We start from the raw sequence: 22,389 nt of genomic DNA on the forward strand, positions 1-22,389 counted from the left end.
AACTAAGTGTAAATAATTACTATGTATGAACAAATATAATAAACTAAGTGTAAATAATTACTATGTATGCACAAATATAATAAACTAAGTGTTTGGCCAAAGTGTTTTTGTAATACAATGGTGGAAATATATTATCTTGAAGATAAGGAGTACGATACTATTTTTTAAGCCTTTCTCTGTAGGTGTAAAAGTTTGATAAATTGAAATCACACCAGATGTAACATTGTATATAAATCAATAGTTTGTACATAACCAAATATATATATATATATATATATATATACACAGTCAAATTTGGAATTTCTCATTTTTTCGTTTATAAAAACTATTTGTTTGTTTTTCTTAAATACATCTATGTTTCTAATTCAATAGTATCCAGTATATCAAAACTAACTTAACAATGATGCTTTCCCATTCTTCATCAGTCATTATTACTACCATCAAAACATAACTTTTGAATAGTTGACTATGTAGAAATATACTAATTTAAGGTATAACATACATTCGTACTTCAAACACCTCAACGTTAAAGAAATTAGTAGTAAACAACACTCATCTGCCAGGTTTTATGAAAGAATATATGCAAGTGTCATTTACGAAAAGTTATAAAACGAATCTTTATAATTTTGGAAGGAAAACGAATGTCATATTTAGCTTCCCCATTTTGAGTCTTGAAAAATTTTGTAACCTAGATATTTGGATTCACTGCATTCACATTAGCTTTAAAAAATGGTTACCAACGTTTCTTAAAACATTCCTCTACTTATCACATCCATCATTTATGTACTATAGGATGTGCATCAACCTCAAAGCAATATTCGCATTTTTTATAAACTTGTTATTAAACATTAAAACATTCGAAAACAAAAGTTACTAAATAAACACATTTGGTTTAATGTATTCAATATTTTTTTTGCTTGCAAAATTCAGTATTGAAAAAAATTTGTTTCAGGAGCAATTTTTTAAATTCACATTCTCGTTATTTCTGCAATAAATCAGCCAAGTAGAGGGATGTCACTTGCAGATATCATAAAAACGTATAGGGCTGTACAAAATAAGTTTGAGCATAAACAGAGAACTATACAACCAACAATTTAATCAGTTGGTACAGGTTTACAAAAACACATGCAGGAGACATTTATAGAAATAATCAAAGCAGTGCTACAAAATGATATTTAAATATATATATATATTTCATGTTAAGAATACAGTTGTGACATTATATTTGTATTTATGTCAATGCTACTAAGGATATCTGCCGCTATCTCTACTTTTAAACTATAGAAGGCAGCCAGTCAGCAGCCCCTACCACCCACGATAAGAGACTGACTGTCACTCGTATAACGCACTCACATCTTAAAATACGAGGTATATTTTGTGATATCGCACAATTCGAACCCGGCTCGCCAGCTCCGAAACCCATAGCTCTACCACAGGTCCAACGTACGCCACTGGTTGTATCGATGCAAGTCACATCAAATGTTCAGTATATTCTCCATCCATTTAAACAACATATTTGGATAAGACAAGACACTATAGATAGCTAACTCAGGTGTTATCACTGAGTATAATACAGTTGTCAAAATTATACTAATTGTGATTGAAGAGTATTGACACTAAACTCACACTTTTAGCTGCAATTCCTAATGTCATCACATGATCCTGAACTACGGTTTCAAAGTCACAATGGTAGTTTGTTTTTGTTTTGTTGTTTCACTTATTAAAGCATGATATCTATTTTCAATAAGGCGCAGCCATTTGAACAAGATCACGTGTATCAGGAGTGAATTACAGCCGGTATGTAGGAATACCAGCAAAGTAATTTTAGGGTGGTACTGACTACTGGTATAAACAATTTTTGTACAAATTATCGGTGTTAAATATAGTATTGTGGTACAATTTCCGCTATACTTACTATGTTGTTAAATTATAAAATAGATTTAAAACGTTATGGAAGGGAGTTGATGGGCGTATGTATATTCGATTATTTACCCTACATGTAATGGCATAATGTTTTCAGAGATTCACCGCTAGGATATTTTAGCAGTACTCCTGGTCAATATTCGAGTTGTTGATGTGGTATTACTTATTTCATGTGATATCTGTATAAATACATAAAGACCATCAAAATAAGTTTTACTTAACCAGAAATTAAAAAAAAAAATAGCATAAAATATGTGTGCTCCGCTGCGGGATTCAAAAGCACTCTCATGATTTAGAGAAACGCTAATGTACCGATCAAGCTCCTCCATTATCCCCAATTACTTCTATCGCTACACGAAAACATACTCCGGTAGGACACCTGCCCAGCCCGTAGTACGTTGGGCAGGTGTGCCACGTTTGGTCCCACAAGCTTATTGTGTCTTCCTCTCTGATCGTTATTTTGGTAAAGTGATCAGGGAGGATCAGATACACCCTGGACCTCTACCTCCCTCTTTGACTGTTGGTTTCGTTCTTAAATATAGTATATGAAGCCCATGTTCGTTTTTCGATATACTTCGGTCCGGTAGCTTGGGAAAATCCGTTCTTACATCATGCAGTCACTGCATGCACGGTACGATCGTACGTTCGAAAACGCGAGTGGCTCTTTTCAGACCATATCCATGAATGTACAACGAGGATTTTTTCTTGTTTTCTAGTAGATACTTCGCTTTTTTCGTTCACTGTCAACGTGAAGTTTTGTTCACATAAACAGTTCCATAAATATCACTATATCTACCGCATTCATACTTTTCTACGTTTTGATACATGTGAACTAAGGTTTTGATTTCCGTATTTAATCATATATTGGAATAGCCTTCATTTACGACTATTGGTTGTAAGAATAATGACGTTACTGGACTGTACTTCTTCAGTAATGTATGTCTTTGCTTAAAGAAAATCGTCTGCTTTGTTCGCAGAGTCCATTCACCACGAGCGCTAGTGGTGTTTCCTGATAAGGTTCTCAAACATTCCTCACACTTGCTGTTGTTTGCTGGATAGAATGGCCACAGTATTCAAAACTTCAAACATTCAATATGACTCATATCCAGTCTTTCGCGTCAAAATGGTTCTTTCAGTTTAATTTAAGATCTAACAACTGTTCTATTGTTTCATTTAACGTTTTCCTGAGTTCAAATCTTTGCTGTTTTAACCCTTCGTTTGCAGCTTTAGTACTGAAATTAAAACTTTTAACTGTGATATGCCTTAGAAGTCTTTTCATAGAACTTCAGATGGTTGAGAAAACTGATAATCCCAACAACCTTGTAGAAGATTAACTTTTTTTTTATGTAAGTTTGTTTCTTGGATCTTGCGCAAAGCCACACAAGAGCTATCTGCGCTAGCCGATCCTAATCTTAAAGCGATAGGTTAGACTGTAATGGTTCCTGGGGGTCCGCGAAGGTAATACTGAGGGTTCGTGAGCTATTTTCTTTAATTAAATAATGCACGGAAGGACGCAAAATAATAACACGTAAAAAGCTGAGACTGTTCTATAACTGTCACAATGTTTCTAGCTCTCTAAGTATGTGAGAAAAGCTGTTAAAATTCAGCTAAGCTCCTCGATGCGTTCTCGTGGGAAAAAAATTCGGAACATAGTATTAATAAAGCAGCATTAACCATCTCATTAAACAAGTAATTTTTTCCGTGGTAAAAAAAAAGTTATAATAAGAGGGGTCCTAACTACTTTACCGTGATTGGTCTTGCTATACAGGGTTTATAGAAATATATTACATTATCCGTACCTGAGGGTATAATATAGTGTAACTAGGTTTATGATATACTGCCTATGAAGAAACGTTTTATTTTAACGGGCAATATACCAAGGAAAGTATTACAGAAAGTATATCTTCTTGAAAAGTACATGAAAATTATTATGACTCTGATTCTCACGTTCCAAAAACTTTAAAGCTTTAAAGCTACAACGATATAACCCACAAATCCAAAAATGATTCGCATGCTTCAGTAATCATGCTATTTTACTTTTAAAAGCCGGATGTATAGACACTATATAATATTATAGCTTACAAATTGTTGTAATAATACTTCCTCATGATAACAGAGGAAAACACTGGATAATGCATGAAACAAAGCCTGTACTTGAAGAAGGAAATAATCTCTCAACGAAAATAATTACAAACCAAACAAATCATGGTCATCAAAGAGGGAAACTTATAACTTGGATTTTACAAACCAAACAAATCATGGTCGTCAAAGTGGGAAACCTATAACTTGGATTTTATAAACCAAACAAATCATGGTCATCAAAGAGGGAAACTTATAACTTGGATTTTATAAACCAAATAAATCATATTCATCAAAGAGGGAAACCAATAACTTGGATTTTATAAACCAAATAAATCATGTTCATCAAAGAGGGAAACTTATAACTTGGATTTTACAAACCAAATAAATCATATTCATCAAAGAGGGAAACCAATAACTTGGATTTTATAAACCAAATAAATCATGTTCATTAAAGAGGGAAACCTATAACTAAATAAGGCACATCAGCGACTGTGTTGTTCTTTGAAATTGTAAACAAACTTATTTTGACTATGTGAAAATTACGATCTAGCTTTGACTAGAATAACGATCGTCATGTAAATGACAACAATCAGATGTTTTTCTTTATTCTGAAGCAATAAACCTATTTATTCATTTATCTTATAGCTATGTATATTTTGCTTTCATAAATATTAATATGATATGTAATGTACCACTTAATATCATCATCAAATGCACTGTTTCATCATAAAAGTTTAACTTGAACTTTACGTTATATTCAAAAAGTGCTAGCCCGAGCCCACAACTGAATCTTATATAACTCTGTGAAAGTTTAAAATTATTTCACTGGACACAATATAATAATAATAAACAATAATTCAACCAAGACTTATGGTGTACACTATCTGAAACTTGCTATGCAAAATATTATACTATTAAATGAATTTTTAATGTTGTTGTTTTTTTGCCATGTCTATTATTATAATGAAATGATAGAAGTATAAATTCCATTTTCGTATTTTACACACAAGTCATCTTTGATACGTGTATTATCCTTTTTTCTCATGTTTGTGTGTAAAAAGATCGTTGTTTTTTATGTCTATAGGGTTTCTTGTTGAAAGCTACAGCAACACAGATTTCAGTTTCTGGTTTTCCTCGAATGACTTAAATACTGCAACTTAAGAAACCATAAACTTTCCCATTACTTTGTATCACGGAAACCCTTAATTATTATTCTTCAAAATTACCCGCGATACAGATTTGCTTCTAAAATGGTAGAAGATTTCGAACAGCTTGCATTAAGCCATAACTTGGTAATCATGATGTTGCTAGAGAAAGTTTATGGTTGTCTGGACTGATTGGGTCTACAATGGCGTCGAAGGGCACCTTTATACTGGGATTTCAGTAAGTAAAGATCTGTAAAAAAAAAAGCTCACTACTTATATTCGATTCAGAAATTCAAGGGGAAAAATCGATGTAGTGTTTTAAGCTAAGAAATAGGATGCATTTCCTGTTCCAGCCTCCAGACATAATAAACAGATTTCACATAACATCTAACACTTATTCTGACTTATTTATCTTTGTTTGAAAGAAAATGTTTATTATAAAAGAGATAACTATGCGGCCCCCCAGTGGCACAGCGGTATGTCTGCGGACTTACAACGCTAGAAACCGGGTTTCGATACCCGTGGTGGGCAGAGCACAGATAGCCCATTGTTTAGCTTTGTGCTTAACTTCAAACAAATAAATGATGATGAAAGTGTAGTTGAAACTATAAGAAAGTTAATAAAAGTATAATACATTTCCATAAAAATCTTTATAGCAAAAATGAAAACTTACACACAAATAATCCTTATTTTTCAAACACAAAATTATTAGAAGAAACGTAGAATGGTGAAATAACTCTTGGTGAATTGACTGATGGTTTTCAATCTCTCCAACAAAAAAAACAAACAAAAGTAGTGACTAGATATCTGAAAATATTTACGTATTTTTTTCTTAAATGTTTAAAGAATCTCCAGAAAATAAGGAAGAATTTTCTTGGTTATTGAGACAAACAATAGTTCGCTTATTCCTTAAAACACTTCTTCGTTGTGACTATAAAGTTTTTGCCAGAGGTTTTGCTAATCGAATCAAAAACACTATACACGAATCCTATATATATAATACTGGGAAGGAGAATATTTGACGATACAGTCAACTCTCGATTACTCGGGCTAATGGGGAGGTGGAGATGCACAAATTGAAAAAAACACGAATAATCCGAAAATATCCATTTCTGAACACCTTTTTTGTGTAACACATTAAAATTACATTGTATTTTAATATTGCAGTAGACACTACTTAATAAATAATCTGTAATCCTTGCTTGTTTAGCGGACTTATTGGCATCATTTCTTATAATTGTTTTTGTCCCCCTAGCTGCTGTAATATTACTGTAGTCAAATCCCTGCTGTCCCATGTAATTTAAAACTGTATCAAAACTGCAACACCATAGTGTCCCTCACGTACTCACTTTCTGGCCCTTCTACTTCTCTATCACTCTCGTGGCTGTAATCCTCTTTCTTCCCCTCTTGCTGCACTGTACTTACATTATCAGAATCATTCGTGTGTTAGAAACCTGGTTCATACTTGTCACTTTGAAATCATTCCGTCAGATTCTCTTCGACAACATTCTCACAAACACATTTGCACCGACACAACGTAGAAGTGCGAACAGCTCGGCATTGTTGACTTCAACATTAAATGATGATAAAAAAATGATTATTTTTGCTTCTTCTGCACGGATAATCCGCAGCACGAATAATCGGAACGTAACTGTATCAGTACACTTCGTGATATTTTTGCTATTGACAATTGCAAAAACGAAATGTATTTCTGGCAAACTTTAATTTGAAAAGGCTTTTAAATGAATGATCACGAATCCTTGAAGAAAACTCTTTCTGTCCTTAGATTCGTTGTTGTTTCATTAAGTCAGTCAGTAAATACCCTATACTGTAACGTATGGTAACGTGGATAAAAGCTATTCATCTTTCTTTGGTTTTTAATAAGGTTGGTCTCAATCCTTTCACTGCTGATAAACTCTGTAACCCCCGTGCTGAGCAACTCTTTGAAGAGTGGAGTTTTGTACAATGAATCAGTTGACTAATACGTTTCATTCTTAGGTTCTAAATAATACCGAGAAAAATATCGATATAAGAAATTACTTCCTTTCTCGATTGGTTGTCGAATACCACTCTCTAACATAAGTTTCACTTAACAAATAATTCATAAAATTGTCATTTACGAAAAGGCTTAAATAGTCACATGATTGAATTATGTTGCGTCAACTTCAACAACATGTGCACCACTATAGCACTTGAAGATGTGAAGTCTGCCTTCCTCCAACGTTGAACTAAAGGTTCTTACAGTCGCTTTTGTTGCTTATTTCGAGATTCATTCTCTTCAGTATCTTCATCCTCTTGAATTTCATTCAATTCTATACTGTCTTAATTTTCTGCTGCTGCCTCTTTTTATCGTAATCAATATCGTCAACATCATCACCACTTGCTTGACTCTCATCCTCGGCAGAAAAATACTCGTCATCGTCGCCAGAATCAATCCAAATACTTTCAGCAATACTCTCTCTAGTTATTCAATTCGTATTCTAAAGGAATGCTAAGTTTCGTTTCATTTCCCACTGAATAATTATACGGATCAAATTCAAGATGGCTGAACTATAACCGTTGACAAATTTCAATAAATCTTTATTTTGCGTGTAGTTAAAACTAGTTATCTACTCCCTTAATAAGCGTTATTTTCTCTTTGTGTGCGGTAATCGGTTCTTTAAGAGATGTAGATAATTTATAACATTTGAATAGAAAATGAACGTACACAGTACGTCATTAAAGCATACTAGCGACATATATGAAACGACGTACTGTGTACGTCTCCGTAGCAGTGAAATGATTTATTTAGTTCCAATTAACCACAATATCACTAGTTTCCAAATTGTTTATCCGCAACAGTTAATTAACGCGTCTCCGTTATTTGCTAATTGTGTACTTGCTAATGCTATTATAAGTTATATGTTGGATATTCTTCGTATGGATTCATAGGATTTCGATATCTCACTTTTATCTTCCTTATATTCAGAAGCTCTTAGGAGAGAAAGTTTCAAACCATTTCTAAACTATTTCATAGAACCCCTCCTTGATGAACCTCTTTTTACAAAAATTCATTTATTGAATATGCAAACAAATCGGCCCTTTTATCAGCCTCAACGGATTCCTGATCACATTAATCGAGAGGTGAACTTATGGATCATAATGCTCTGAAGTGGATCATAATGCTCTGGAAAGACATAATGCTCTGAAGTGGATCATAATGCTCTGAAGTGGATCATAATGCTCTGAAGTGGAAAGACATAATGCTCTGAAGTGGAAAGACATAATGCTCTGAAGTGGAAAGACATAATGCTCTGAAGTGGATCATAATGCTCTGAAGTGGAAAGACATAATGTTCTGAAGTGGAAAGACATAATGCTCTGAAGTGGATCATAATGCTCTGAAGTGGAAAGACATAATGCTCTGAAGTGGAAAGACATAATGCTCTGAAGTGGAAAGACATAATGCTCTGAAGTGGAAAGACATAATGCTCTGAAGTGGATCATAATGCTCTGAAGTGGAAAGACAGTTTTTCTCTATTTCAATTGAAGATTTCTTTGATCCTTTTTCTTTTACAACCAAGTAACAGAGTCTGTTAATGATAGACGACTTATTCAGAAATCAGGCTTAAGTCGCCATGATTTTTTATATTCATAAAAGAAATGGGCAGTGTTTTTTAAACTTTCTACTATAGCTTTTTATTTTTTACTTCTGCAACGAGACTGTCATTTAAAAAGTCCTACAGAAACTCGGCTTTTCTCTCTAATTTGGAAAGTTGTTTATACCTCGTTAGTTCAAAAAATGCATATATTGTACGGAGATTTCTTTCATCATGTTCGATCTTCTCCAGTTTGACTTAATAATGTTAATCTCAGTCAGAACAACCACTGCCCCGGATGCAATAACGACGCTGAATCTCTTGTACATATTTACTGGAACTGTTTCACTAATGTTGATTTAATAAGAAGTATGTGTAAAATATGTTCCTTGTTTTTACGTTAAAATAGTACTTGTTTTGATTATTGGTATTTATTTTATTCTGACTATAAGTTTAACAAAAAACATTTATGTAATAATATTTTTCTAATAGCTTAAAGCGTTATTTATAATAAATTAGAAGAATTAGCTTATAAACAATTATTTGACAAAAGTATTTGTATTCGCTTATAATTGACGAACCGCTGGGCCCAATGAAGTGACATATGGAGTTGGTATTCGGATCTGACCCCTATGTCATTTTTGGGGGCCGTACGTCTTCTCTGAACATTGAACGGGAACTAGTTTATACCAAATGGTGTTAGTCTGCAAATGAATGCAACACTGGAAATGAATTACAATATTTTAATATCAGATTAAGTGCTCGTGTATTTAAAAAGAACATTTTTTGTTATTTAGGACAAGGTAATCTGACCCACTTTTAATATATTTCGTCTCCTGTAAAACCATGTTTAGAATTACAATTGAGAATAGGCTAACTTACTAAATTTGACTATTTTATCCTTGTATATCTTTACTTAAGTAAATATAATTATTACCTTTAAATTATTGTTTTAATACATTGCGATTGATATATGTATACGTATTATACAGTTACAGTGAAGGTTGTATTGTTAGTCTGAATAAAGTATCAAGATTGTAATAACTTGAAGGAAAGATAGATAACATCAGGATTATATGTAGTGTTCCATTCAAAAGTTAAATTTTGTAGTATCTGAATGTGATTTTTGTGTTGCATAGTCGAAAGTAAATCTATAATTCACCATTTTACTTGTTTTTATGAATATTTTTACTGGGGTTTCTGATCATCAAACGTTTTAGAAATGTGATGAGAGATGTTTGGAAATATCTCGTTAAATCGTTACAGTAGAGGAAGCAATTGTTAGTATGTGTGTAAGAAGGATTATCAAAGATAGGCATAATGGTTGTGGAAAGTAAAATAATAATTTGATTACACTATTAATACAAGACACTAAAATAACTAAAACTTCCCCACTAACAGTAAAAACAAACCTAACATATCTTCCCTCTACTTCTTCATTACCACTGGACACTAAGATGAATACTATCAGATTAATACCATGATCCAAACAAGACATTATTATATTTTACTACTACCTGTCCTTCATTAATATAGATCAAAAGTTTATCTTACCTCTTCCTCACCACTAACATATCATGTCCCGACTTTTTTCCCATCAATAAAACACATGAACATATATATTACTATTGCGTCCCATGTCTGATGGTTAAGACAGTCGACTCCCGAACATGCTCACCTTTTCAGCCGTAGGAACGTTATAAGGTTAGGGTCAATCCCAATATTCGTTGATAAAGAATAACCCAATAACTAGAGATGGGCGGTATTCAGTAGTTGCCTTTCCTCTAGTCTATCACTTGAAAAGGTTTGATATACGGAAACATCTGTTATATTTTAAGATCTGTGCAAGAACTCAGCTAACAGATGTTTCCGTATATCCAAGCTATCTTCAAGTCTATCACTTCGAAATTAGGGCTAGCGCAGACAGCTCTCGAGTAGTTTTGCGCGAAATCCAACAAACAAACAAATAAAATTCACTATCTCCTTTGGGCCAACCAATAACACAAATGTATTTTATCGGTGCCACTTACCCATCAATATGGAACGTTGACGTATCTTATCATTATCCTCTCCCACCTCGATACAAGATACTAAAATGTTCTATCAATACTGCTTTTTATTAATACAAGATAATTATATGTCCTACTACTATTTCTCCCTTATATACCAAGACACTATTCTGTTCTATCTTCTCTCCATTTGTACAGAATACTAACATAATTTTATCACTGTCTCATTCCTATCAATTTATGGCACAACTGCATCATTAACTCTCACCTGTCAAAACAAAACATTAATTTATCATACCACCATTTAATACAATTTTTACATTTAATACTTCTTTAATACAACACAGTAATATGTCGTACCACTACATAAAACATAGGCTTTACGTCGACCCTCCCTATATCGTTCCTCGAGAGCCCTAAGGGTAAATGCCAGATTTGGTGAAAACTAGTCCAGCAGTTCGCTATTTATAAGCGGACACACATACATTCGTCAAATAATATTTTATTTGAATTATTATTTTGTACAGGTGCAAGAATTCAAAGTCGCATTTGAGTATTCATCTGTATTTGTCTGTCTACAATTTTGTTCATTTTGAAACTATTGGAAGATTTAAAACAAATTATTCAGATCATACGAGACCGCTTTAAGTTAAATAACTCTATCTTAAATCTTTTCAACATCTTCCGTTTACATAGAATGCAGGGTGTTTGTGGCTGGAGTAAATTTTCTTTCTCAAGAATCTCCAATATTGCTTTGCAGAAATCGAACATTTTAACGCATGCACACACACACACAAAACGTTAATATTATCAAGAGCCAGTAAACTTACGATTGACGTAATGCTCTGAGCCACTGCCGTGTAAGTGTAAACTAGCTGCTACTAGATTGTAATGTCAGCGTTTCTACAACATAGAAAACGTTTGTATGTAGCTTCGTTGAAAGGCTTTGCGAATTTCTGTGTAATAGAGTTCAAAAACGTACTAATAGAGCCAATCGTATGTTGATGTTTTTCGTTTCAGTTTTAATTATTTAGTTATATAAAAAAGCATTATGTTGGTCATAAGATGTTTGGGAAATATGATGAAAGTACATCAAGGTTACAGCTATCTGAAAATGACCTCATTAATCTGTTATTACAGTACAGAAAGTAAGGTTATGTGTAATGTTTTGTTGTACCGTTTACATCATTGGCTGTTCTTCTTCCAAAAACCTAGGCTAAGCACATCCCAGTGGTTTGCGTGCCAGGCTGTGGATCCGAGGTTCCAGAGTTCGCGTCCCGTAACCACAAAAAAATATATCAAGGTCTGCAATTTGAGGCGAGGGGTGTTTTATAAAAGTTGGTGTTGACTATCTGCTTTCACTTCACTGTGTATTAATACTCGATAGCACGTTATTCACTTATCGCACATTCAGATCTCTTTTCGTATTTGTAACCAAGGCCGCAGTATTCATGCTTTATACAACGCATTAGTTTTTTATCGTCTTTTAAATACAACTAGTTGTACTCTTGTCGTTTGATGCTGTTTTATTCAAAAGCGCATAATAATTAGACATTACCATGGATGTTCCTTAACTTTAAATGTTTTTAACGTTTTGGTCTGGAGCCTTCTGTGTCTATACACTTAACATTGTGTAATGATGAAATTATTTAACATAAAAAGGTATTTTTCTGAAACATTTTCCCTAAATCTAATCTCAAACCGTCGTATAAGAGCAGTGCAGGTAGAACTCACGAGTCAGGTATGTACAAATATTAAGTTTAAAAATGCGTTATGGTGCCCCTCCCCCGTGGCACAGAGGTATATCTGCGAATTTACAACACAGAGCACAGATAGCCCAATGTGTAGCTTTGTGTTTAACTTCAAATAAACAAGTCTTATGGTACAAACGTGCGTATATTCCCGCTTACTTGATACAATAGTGAATGTTTATGAGACTTCCCATGTTTGACCAATATTATAGGAGTGAATTATACAAGATAAAATTTAGAAGTCAGAAATTATTACCAGTGATTGTACTTACGATTCTTTTTATAGAGTAGAATTTCAAATTGGTCCAAAGATTGGTTTTCTAGGCACTGTTCAACTTTGGTTATCGTATTCTTGTCAGTCATTTCCCCATACATGAAGTTAGCCCGACAGCTTTTCTGCATCACTTCAGCCCTGTTAAACCCGGCGATTTTGCAGAATGTTTCCGAGCAGTAGACCACTGGATAATCCACTATCTGAGCGTTACCCAACAGGAAACTACAGTCCGCTAAAAAAACAAACAAATCGAATCTTTAATACCCAATTTACTGAGAATCCATAGTAATATACGGTATGAAAACAACATAGAGCCTTCTTAGTAAAGTTTCCATTTCTAAAAATAGTTCCTTCTTTCTCAACTGAAATGACGAGCAAAGTAATATTAATTAAGTAAAATTAACAGGTAGACTCCCAGCTTCTTTTTTATCTATAATAATCTTGTATAAAAAAGTATAAACCTTTTTTATTTGCCAACTGTACGAAAATATTTGATCAAAGAATGGGAACGTAGCAGATTCGGTATTTATTGACTTACCGGAGTGTATAAAACAACGTAGAGTCTGTATTGACTTCAGTACGTTTACTAAACGTTGCTTAAGGTTATTTTAAGATTCGAAACAGATCTGAAAATAGATATTCCCTTCTTTATACAGTCATTAGCAGTTCTTGTTTAAGTTGGAGTTAATTAATCACGAAGAACATTTATTTCATAACTAAACTTTGTATTTTTTTGTCCTCGAATAACGAAACGTGGTATTTGATTTTTCAGTCATATTCAATGCAATCAAATTAAGACATTTAATACTGTTCATATAATGCAGTTGATGAAATCTGTTGTCAGTTTTGTTCCTGACAATTCTCATTCAGTTAACAGCTGCTTTAAGAAACTGTTAATGAACACTGTCCAAGATAACCAAGTGTATAAATTTATCATTTATTTAGCACACTTTTGTAGCATTCTAGCACCATTACTAGGAAATTATAGATTCGCATATGCAAAATCCATGGTTTGTTAACTTTAGTGCTAAATTCTTCAGTACAGTCATAATTGTCCAATCAAAGACACCTAACGTGTGAAAAAAAGGTGAAAAAAGCATGACGGTGGGTAAAACAAATTACGCGGCCTAGCTAACTAATGAATGAATATTTGTTGTAAAATTGTTAACAATGCTATAAGTGTAGCTACCAATTTGGCTGCCAATTTTGATTTCATTCACTTAAGTCGCACATACTCAATCCTTTTTTGGCCGCACATCTATACACACCTAAGGTGTTTTTGATTAGATATAATATGTCAATACACACCAACAAACCACAGCAAGTAAGAAAGTGACACTCAATAGTAACCCACATTAGCGTTAGGATCGCAACCCTATTATTGAGAACAAACTTTTACTTTACAGAACCAACCAGATTCTTTAAAATATATGGTGGTAGTTTTTCCTCTCTAAACCAGTGTTAATAACTTCTTACAGTAACGCCATGAAATTTAGATTACCAGTTACTTTGTCATCACCCCCATGCAATCGGTACAGCCCTATCAAGCATCATTATTTATGCTAATTGCTTAAGCTAATATCACGTGACGCTAAACACTTTTTAATTAGGATAATTTCATAAAATGTAGTAAATTTGTGCGGAAAAGTTGGCAAAGAATAATCAATAATAACCATCCACCCGTGTGATTCTTTTGAAAACTTGAGCTAGAAACTGCTAATCTAGTTTGCTTGGCCTAACCAACAGTTACGTATCTGCACGTTATTTCACCTTATAGTTTTACTGCTCTAAATCAGCCATCTTTAATCCGAATGACAAAAACTAAAAACTATCCACTTTTATTCTTAGGTGAAGCCGTAGAAAAATGATAAACCGACAGCTTACGTGACTTTTGTGCGTAGGTGTGCGCAAAACTTTACGTTAAATTTGAGCGGTTTTTGTTGAATAACTTTACACATTTGGCTTATATTTATACCAAATGAGACTCATAATTGTGGGTTTAAAAGATCTATCACTGTACCAAATTTGAAAAAAAATCCATAAAAGTTATATATGTTTTTCTATTAAATAAAGTTTCCGTACTTTCGGTGCGAAGAAAAAAAAAGGAAGAAACTCAATCAAAATTGGAGATGTTATATCTCAGGTATTTCTTAATGTATTGTCTTTAAATTTAGTATGTGAAGTAAGAGTCCAGTAGAGCATATCCACTAAAAGTATGTGATAGTTTGGATTACAACAGTCCGAGATACAGAAGGTGGAAAATCGCTAAAATATCACTCCTGTTAGTAATACACTGCAAAAACACCTTAAAGATATTGGTAGTATTAGTCTTAACATCTACCATTCAAGTTTAACTTTTATCTATCTGTTTGTCTGTTTATATTCACTCTTATGAAAATGTTTTATAATACACACAACTAGGAGATTAAAAATGATTAATGTATACAAAAAGGTATAAACTGAAGAACAATTAAAATGATAGATATCACATGTAACCGAAGTTGATAACTACACGTACTTAATAGTAAATGGTGCAATAACGGATCCAGGATTCTATTTAGGATTGTTTTTAGCATTTGAAATGAATAAAAATCATTAATTTGTATCAATTTAGGTTCAAAAATGTTCATTATTTACGAACTACAGAAAATCACCTTACTTACGGAACATAATACACAAAAGGAAATCTACATACGTCTCCCTTAACCAACATCATCATGAAAAAGTCACAAAATCAGATACCCTATATATTGAATAACCTAGTTTTTACATGCTCAACCAGTTACAGCGCCCTTTTAAATAATTCGAAATATCAGAAGCATGTGATAATAAGTGACTGACTTAAAATTTACATAGGTGCATAACACTATTTTTATTGTTTGGATAAAAACAAATTATAATTGCTGCCATTCTTTCCTGATTTTGGCCCTTGCTTAATATGAAATCATATAAAGGAATGAATTCTCTAAAGGAGTTTCTACGAAACGTTCGAATCCCTTTTGTTCCCTTCTAACCTATTTGTTTGATTTCACAAAAAGCTACATAAGGACTAAAGGTGTGCCTACTTTTGAAGCGACAGACTAGAGGGAAGACAGCTATTCAACAATACCAATCGCCAAATCTTGGAATACTTGTGTGAGATCGACTAGTGGGATCTGACCGCCACTTTTATAACGCACCCATAGTCCAAGGAGCGGAGCGCAATTTTTAATTGTTTTTACAGTAAAGGGGCGTGAACTACGGAACCTCAGCTCCACAGTCCGGCACGCTAATCACTCGGCCACGCTCGGCCCGTCATTAACCTGGTGTACAATAGCGTTATTATAAAATAGGAACTACGAGAACTAGTCGTCGTTGTCTATCAACTCAATTTTATGAAATGAAAATATACTTATGCAAATTATAAAATTTCATGTCAATAATACTGATCCCAAATCCCTTTGTGCTCCACTACGTAAATGTTTAATATTAGACTTACAAGAAAAGCAGGCTTATTCAGTACGAGCTAAGAGTCTTCATGAACTGTGAATGGCTAGCCCGTATTTCGACCGAAGTAACACTACTCAAAAAGCTTGATTTTATGAAATAACGTGTACTTCAAAGGTAGAGAGACGAAATGCGAAATATATAATACTCTTAGATGCAGTGTATGAATGGTTTTCTACTGAAGATTTCTACGCTCACCTTCATGTTATATTTCTCTCTCTCTCTCTCTCTAATGATTGCGATAGTTTGTGTCATAAAGAAGGAAAACTTATTCAAAACGAGGAAAAAAAATAAGTAAGCTGATAGACTTTGAAAACGATGGAACTGTATGAAAATATTAAATATGGTTGATTATATGAGACAAAATAATCAGTTTTCTTTCCACCTTATACTAATATGTGTTTCTCATCTATAGGAGTTGTCTGCATACTGTTGAAAATTATCACAGGAACAGAAGGGTCTAGTTTAGTCAATAACAAAAAATATAATTCAGAAAAATATAGTATAAATAAGGCGACTTTTCTCAACCCTGGGAAAGAATATTGGGCGAAATAAATCAATACGCTGCAGAGAAATAGGAAACATTTTTTCTAGCTCTTTGTTCAACAACGTAATAGAAGAGGGCAAGCAACAGAAATATAAACCATTTAAATTTCTAGAAACTTGTGCAGTAGCTTTCATGTAGTTTAATAATGTAAGATCCATTTTTTGTTTTCCTTTAAGCTTTCTCTAAACCAACATTTCAAAAACTGGGGTCTTGACCAAGGGATAATTTAGGGTATGTACAGTAATTAGCCATCACTTCGTTTGTGTGGGGGGTGGGGGTGGAGGGGTCGTCGTCAAAGCCTTAAATAATTTAAAAGAGGGGCAACAAAAAAGTTTGAGAATCTCTACCCTAAATGATTATTGACATTAAGAGACATGAATGAAATAGTAACAAAAATAATTATATCAAGATGAAAACTAGAACAAAATAATACAGAATGCTCCAATAATATTGTGGATCCTCTTCCAGTGGCTCAGATGCAAGTCTGAAAGCTTATAACACTAAAACCGAGTTTCGATATCCGTTGTGGGCACAGCACAGGTAGCCCATTGCGTAGTTTGCACATAATAACAAACAAACGATATTGTGTGGGCTTAGCTTTGCAATATTTAAATATAACTAACGAAGTACTTGAGTTTGTGAGGAATAAAGAAACTAGTACTGATACTGATTTACACAATGTCATGTAATCCTAGCAAGCGGTTGTAACTAGTGTTTAATTATCTATTAAACGAAATTACCAAGTACATCTTTTTCTGCATTGTTACGTCAAATATGTAATTTAGGAACAATGTAAAGAAAATTTATCAAGTATTAAATGCGGCCAGAAGAAATATTCTCGAATAAGCAGCGTTCCCTACAAATACAATGAAAATTGTAAGTTTTAATGATGTTTTGGTGAGTGCAGCATTGTTAATAACGTCTTATAGTGCATGTTGTTAGGTATTGAGAATTTAAAATAGTCCGAAGACGATATTTTGGTTAATTTACGCTATTTGCCAACAAGATTGACACACACCGTTTTTGTTTTTCATACAAATACGTTTTAATATAAATATATAACAGTACAATTTAAAACAACAATTATTCCGAATGATTACCACAAACAAAGTTTTATAAACAACAATTTCACTAACTTACAAACAACACAGAATTTTCTTTCTAATTCAGGGTCTCCTTAATATCCAGCGAGTTAACTTGAAGTCGATGTATGTACAATTGCCGAGAAGCTAGCTAGCTTTGGCAGACACTGAATTGTTGGACAGTGGAAGGAAGATAATATTTTCATAAAACCATTAATGTCCGATGAGAATTCAGTAATACTTTCGGCAAGATACTAACATCCAATGAGAATCCACTGACGTTCGAAATTTATAGCTGTTCCTGGTCAAATGTCGTATATTATCCGGTTGATAAGGGTTAGCAAAATCATGGTTTATAGCGTACACGGCTATAACAGGTTCCTAGCAGACTTATAAGCTCTCTCTTCTTCTTTTTTTTTTTTTGTCCGCGTTGCCTTTTATAGGCGCTGGAAAGATTTTCTCGAAAGTTCAGACAACAATACTTAACTATATTTAACCGGTTACGGAAGTGGATATATTGTCGATACTTGTGCTCACGAATATTCTACAACCTTGGAGAATTGGCGGGAGTTTCGCCATACGTAACTAATACTATAAGCTAGGCACGTTTTTACATATAAACTCAATCCCAACAAATGTTGTCATTAAAATAAATATATAACAAATTCGTTACACGCAATACATATCTGACACTATAAGTTACGCATATTTTTAATATTTAAATTTAATCTAAATAACGTTCATATTAAAAATAAATACATAACAATAAATTCGTTACAGTGTTAAATTGAATAAATAATCACAGTATTCTGTATGTTTGTAGGTGTTCTGTAAAATATTAAATATAAAAAGGTGACATTGTCTAAATTTCCGCTCTCGCTGAAACATGGGAGGATATAAACGTGTGTTTTTTTAAGTTATCTATCCACATAGCTTTCTATCTGCCTGTCTCTTTACGCTTATCTAACTATCTATATATATATATGTGAGTGCGTGTATGTCAATACAGGTGACGAATATTCAATACATTAAATCTATTTAATTTTGTAACTGGCTATCTAAAATAAACGTCAGTTGTCGTTTTCAGCGAGTAAGTATGCGTTCCATACACATACATAATAAATGAATCACACACTAATGATTACCTTGAATATTTGATAAAAAGATGCAGCAGTGTTTGAGTAAAGAAATACAAATAAGATATGTAACGTTAACACGCTGGAAGCATGAGCAGACGCACGAGTTCAGGCGTAATATATAAATTACTTTCTTTCCTTGTCTGTTGGCCACACTGAAATATGTGAATGCTTAATGAAGCGAACATATTTATACATGAGAAACCATGTAATTTAATTGAGAAATAACTGGAAGTTCTGTGATCAGAAGTAATGCCTTAAGGTATTCATTTTAGATTATCATGAAATTTTACAGAAATGAAAATGAAAAATTTTAACAACTGTTATGAAATAAGCCAAGAATAAGATTAATATTACATACTTAAAGATTATGCATAAAACGTGTAAATATTTTAGGTCAAACAGTAGGATTAGGTTACACATAAACATTAAGTAAGGTAGAAATACATTTTCTTTCTTCAAAACGATTTCATATAAGTTGTCTTTTGAAATTCAATAATAAATGTAAAGCCAAGCTCGATAATATTAAACATCATATCGGATTTTCACACACAGATATATATGTGTATATATCAAACTTCTCAATATTTCTTAAAGCTTTTTGAAATTACACTATGAATTTCTTAAATTGATGTTAATTTTAAAGTTATTCGTGACGTTCAAATGTTTCTTTATAGTAATAAAGACGTTTTAACAACGACTCGAAAAGTTTTAGATCACAGTGTCTGGAAGTCCATAAAGAAAGCATCTTCTCTAAATCTCATTCATATACCTCCAAAAGTAAGTAATAGTCAGTAATTGAATGCTATTATTATTATAGAAAAGAGTGGGTATAGTAACAGCATTTCTAATAAAAAAGGTGAATTAATGTCATAAGCATTTATAGAAAAAAAGTAAGATTCTTTGGTGCTAAGCTTTCTAGTCATGAAACGTCAGGTTTTCAGATAACGATTTTCTTCTCATAATTTATATATAGATATAAATTGTATTTGTAAAAGAGGATTAAGTGTAAGACAGACAAATTAAATTCATGACATTCAAGTTTCTATATACGTCAAAACTTCGTGCTGAAAGTAGAATTGTATTATTAAATACGGTCTTGCTGAAATGCCAACCAAAATCACCACGTGTTTCACGCTCTGTAATATTAAACCTTTTAATTGAACTATACATTGTTAGAAATGTCATCCAGCATTTTATTTTACTTGTTGTTGTCATTGCTGTTCCTACTTTTATCTTTTTGAACTATTGCTTGTCCCATTTCGGCCATATCCAATTTCCAAGAATATATACAGTGTTTTATTCTTTTTTAATCATTAGAGAAAAAAATGCGCCAAAACAAACCTCGTGGTATTCAAGAGACGTGCGGCCCATAAAGAGTCACTGTTACAGAAAGATCAATGAAATGTGTCCTAATTTAAGTATTAATTATAGTTTTAGCATCACAGGAAAAGTCGAGATTGGCCAGTGAATGATGGAACTGTACCATCAACTGAACCATGCCTTCATATTCTTTTCATCCACCACCCCTTTATGGTTGACAGACAATTTTAAAACAATAAGTCGACCCTGTTGATTATATTCTTTCACTAAGTTTTGACCAATTTTACCAATGTTAGGTTAAGTTTTTGACGTGGTAATACTGTTGTAATCTATTTTGAAAAGTGGGATGAAACGTATTCATACGGAAAGCGACATCAAAATGACGTATATCGAGTATGCAGGGTAGAAATATGACAGAATAAATTACAGCTATAGAGAAGAACAGCGTTAAAGTTTGTGTAATGTATCTTACACACAAAGTTTAAAGTACCACCTATATACTGTAATATCGACAAAAATGCCACAAATGCTTGAAATGTATATTCAAAGTATCAATTTATCTTCGTGCCAGGCTTGTTTTTTGGTGATGTGCGTGATAGTATTTATAATGAACACAAACACGAAATGCAATTTATGTTGGGTTTTTTGTGTGTGAGGATGCCTATATTTCTCTTTGCTGTTAATGACATTTTTCTAACACTTCGTTTTTATTGATTTTTTTTACGTTAAAAATTCATTGCTTGGATAATGTCTTGCTAAATTTTAAAAACAAAAAATATAAACGAGGTTCAGTACAGTAAAAATGTCCAATAAAAAATATATTTTAAAGGATAGTCATGCAATCAACATTATATAACAATGTAAGTGATCTATAAGTTTTGTAAATATTACGAATTTAATTTTTAAATATTTGAATAAAACTACTTTACATGTATAACTTATAAACATAAATATACTACATTTAACACTTCTCACTAGATCATTAGTTAAAATATTTCCTTCTATATTTTACGACCTATTTTGAAGCATCAGAGATTGTTGTTGTTAAGCATAACTTACATAATATGCTATTCGTGCTGTGCCACCGCGAGTATCGAAACCCGAGTTTTAGTGTTACAAGTCCTCAGACTTACCACTGAGCCACCGGAAGACAGTATCGGAAGCGTGTAAAGTTCTGTGGTATTTTAAAAGAAAAGTCGTATTTTGTTAGACAAACAATTGGTGCCCGCCAGTGAATCAGTGATAAGTTTAAGGAATTTACAACGCTAAAATCCAGGGTTTGATTCCCCACGATGGACAGAGTAAAGATAGCCCGTTGTGTAACTCTGCACTAAGAAACAAAAACGATCCACTGCTACTGGAAGCGTGTAAAGAAATATATACATTTATAATTACAGAGAGAATCAACATATTTTCTATTAAAATTTACTGTGTACATGAAAGGGCCGAATGTGTAATATCAATATGTTAACTATCTTATAACATGTTTCATTAACATAAGCGGAGGAGAAAATTGTTACAGAAAATCATCAGAGTAGCCTATGAAAGTGAAAAATTGAAATTATGGTACAGCTTAAAATATCAGTTTCAAATGTGACTGTGATATATAAAACTTTTCTTTATAGAAAACACAACGTTTAAAAAAAATCAGAAGATTTTCTTTCGGTCAGCAAGTGTGAATGTACAAATAAAGATATACCACAACCGGATGTCTATTGTAAAATTCAGAACCAAGTTCTGTCAGAGACGGCCATGCAACACACGGGACGAACTTGCGAGGATGAGGATATAAAATATTACTCAGAGTCTATTGTAAAACAAGGCCCGACATGGCCGGATGGTTAAGGCGCTCGACTCGCAATCTGAGGGTTGCGGGTTCTATTCCCCGTCCCACCAAACATGCTCGCCCTTTCAGCCGTGGGGGCGTTATAATGGTACGGTCAATCTCACTATTCGTTGGTAAAAGAGTAGCCCAAGAGTTGGCGGTGGGTGGTGATGACTAGCTGCCTTCCCTCTAGTCTTACACTGCTAAATTAGGGACGGCTAGCGCAGAT

General features: G+C 33.2%; 1 protein-coding gene across 1 annotated transcript in view; it reads right to left on the reverse strand.

Annotated features, from left to right (window-relative positions):
• LOC106478361 (potassium voltage-gated channel protein eag-like) overlaps nucleotides 1-22,389 on the reverse strand; it is a 127,058-nt gene that overhangs the window by 46,995 nt on the left and 57,674 nt on the right. Inside the window, exon 2 of the mRNA XM_013938904.2 lies at nucleotides 12,760-12,993. Coding sequence (XP_013794358.1) covers nucleotides 12,760-12,993 — 234 coding nt within the window. The remainder of the gene's footprint in view (nucleotides 1-12,759; nucleotides 12,994-22,389) is intronic.

The sequence above is a fragment of the Limulus polyphemus genome, unplaced genomic scaffold (genome assembly GCF_000517525.1).
Source record: "Limulus polyphemus unplaced genomic scaffold, Limulus_polyphemus-2.1.2 Scaffold10, whole genome shotgun sequence".
NCBI lineage: Eukaryota > Metazoa > Arthropoda > Merostomata > Xiphosura > Limulidae > Limulus > Limulus polyphemus.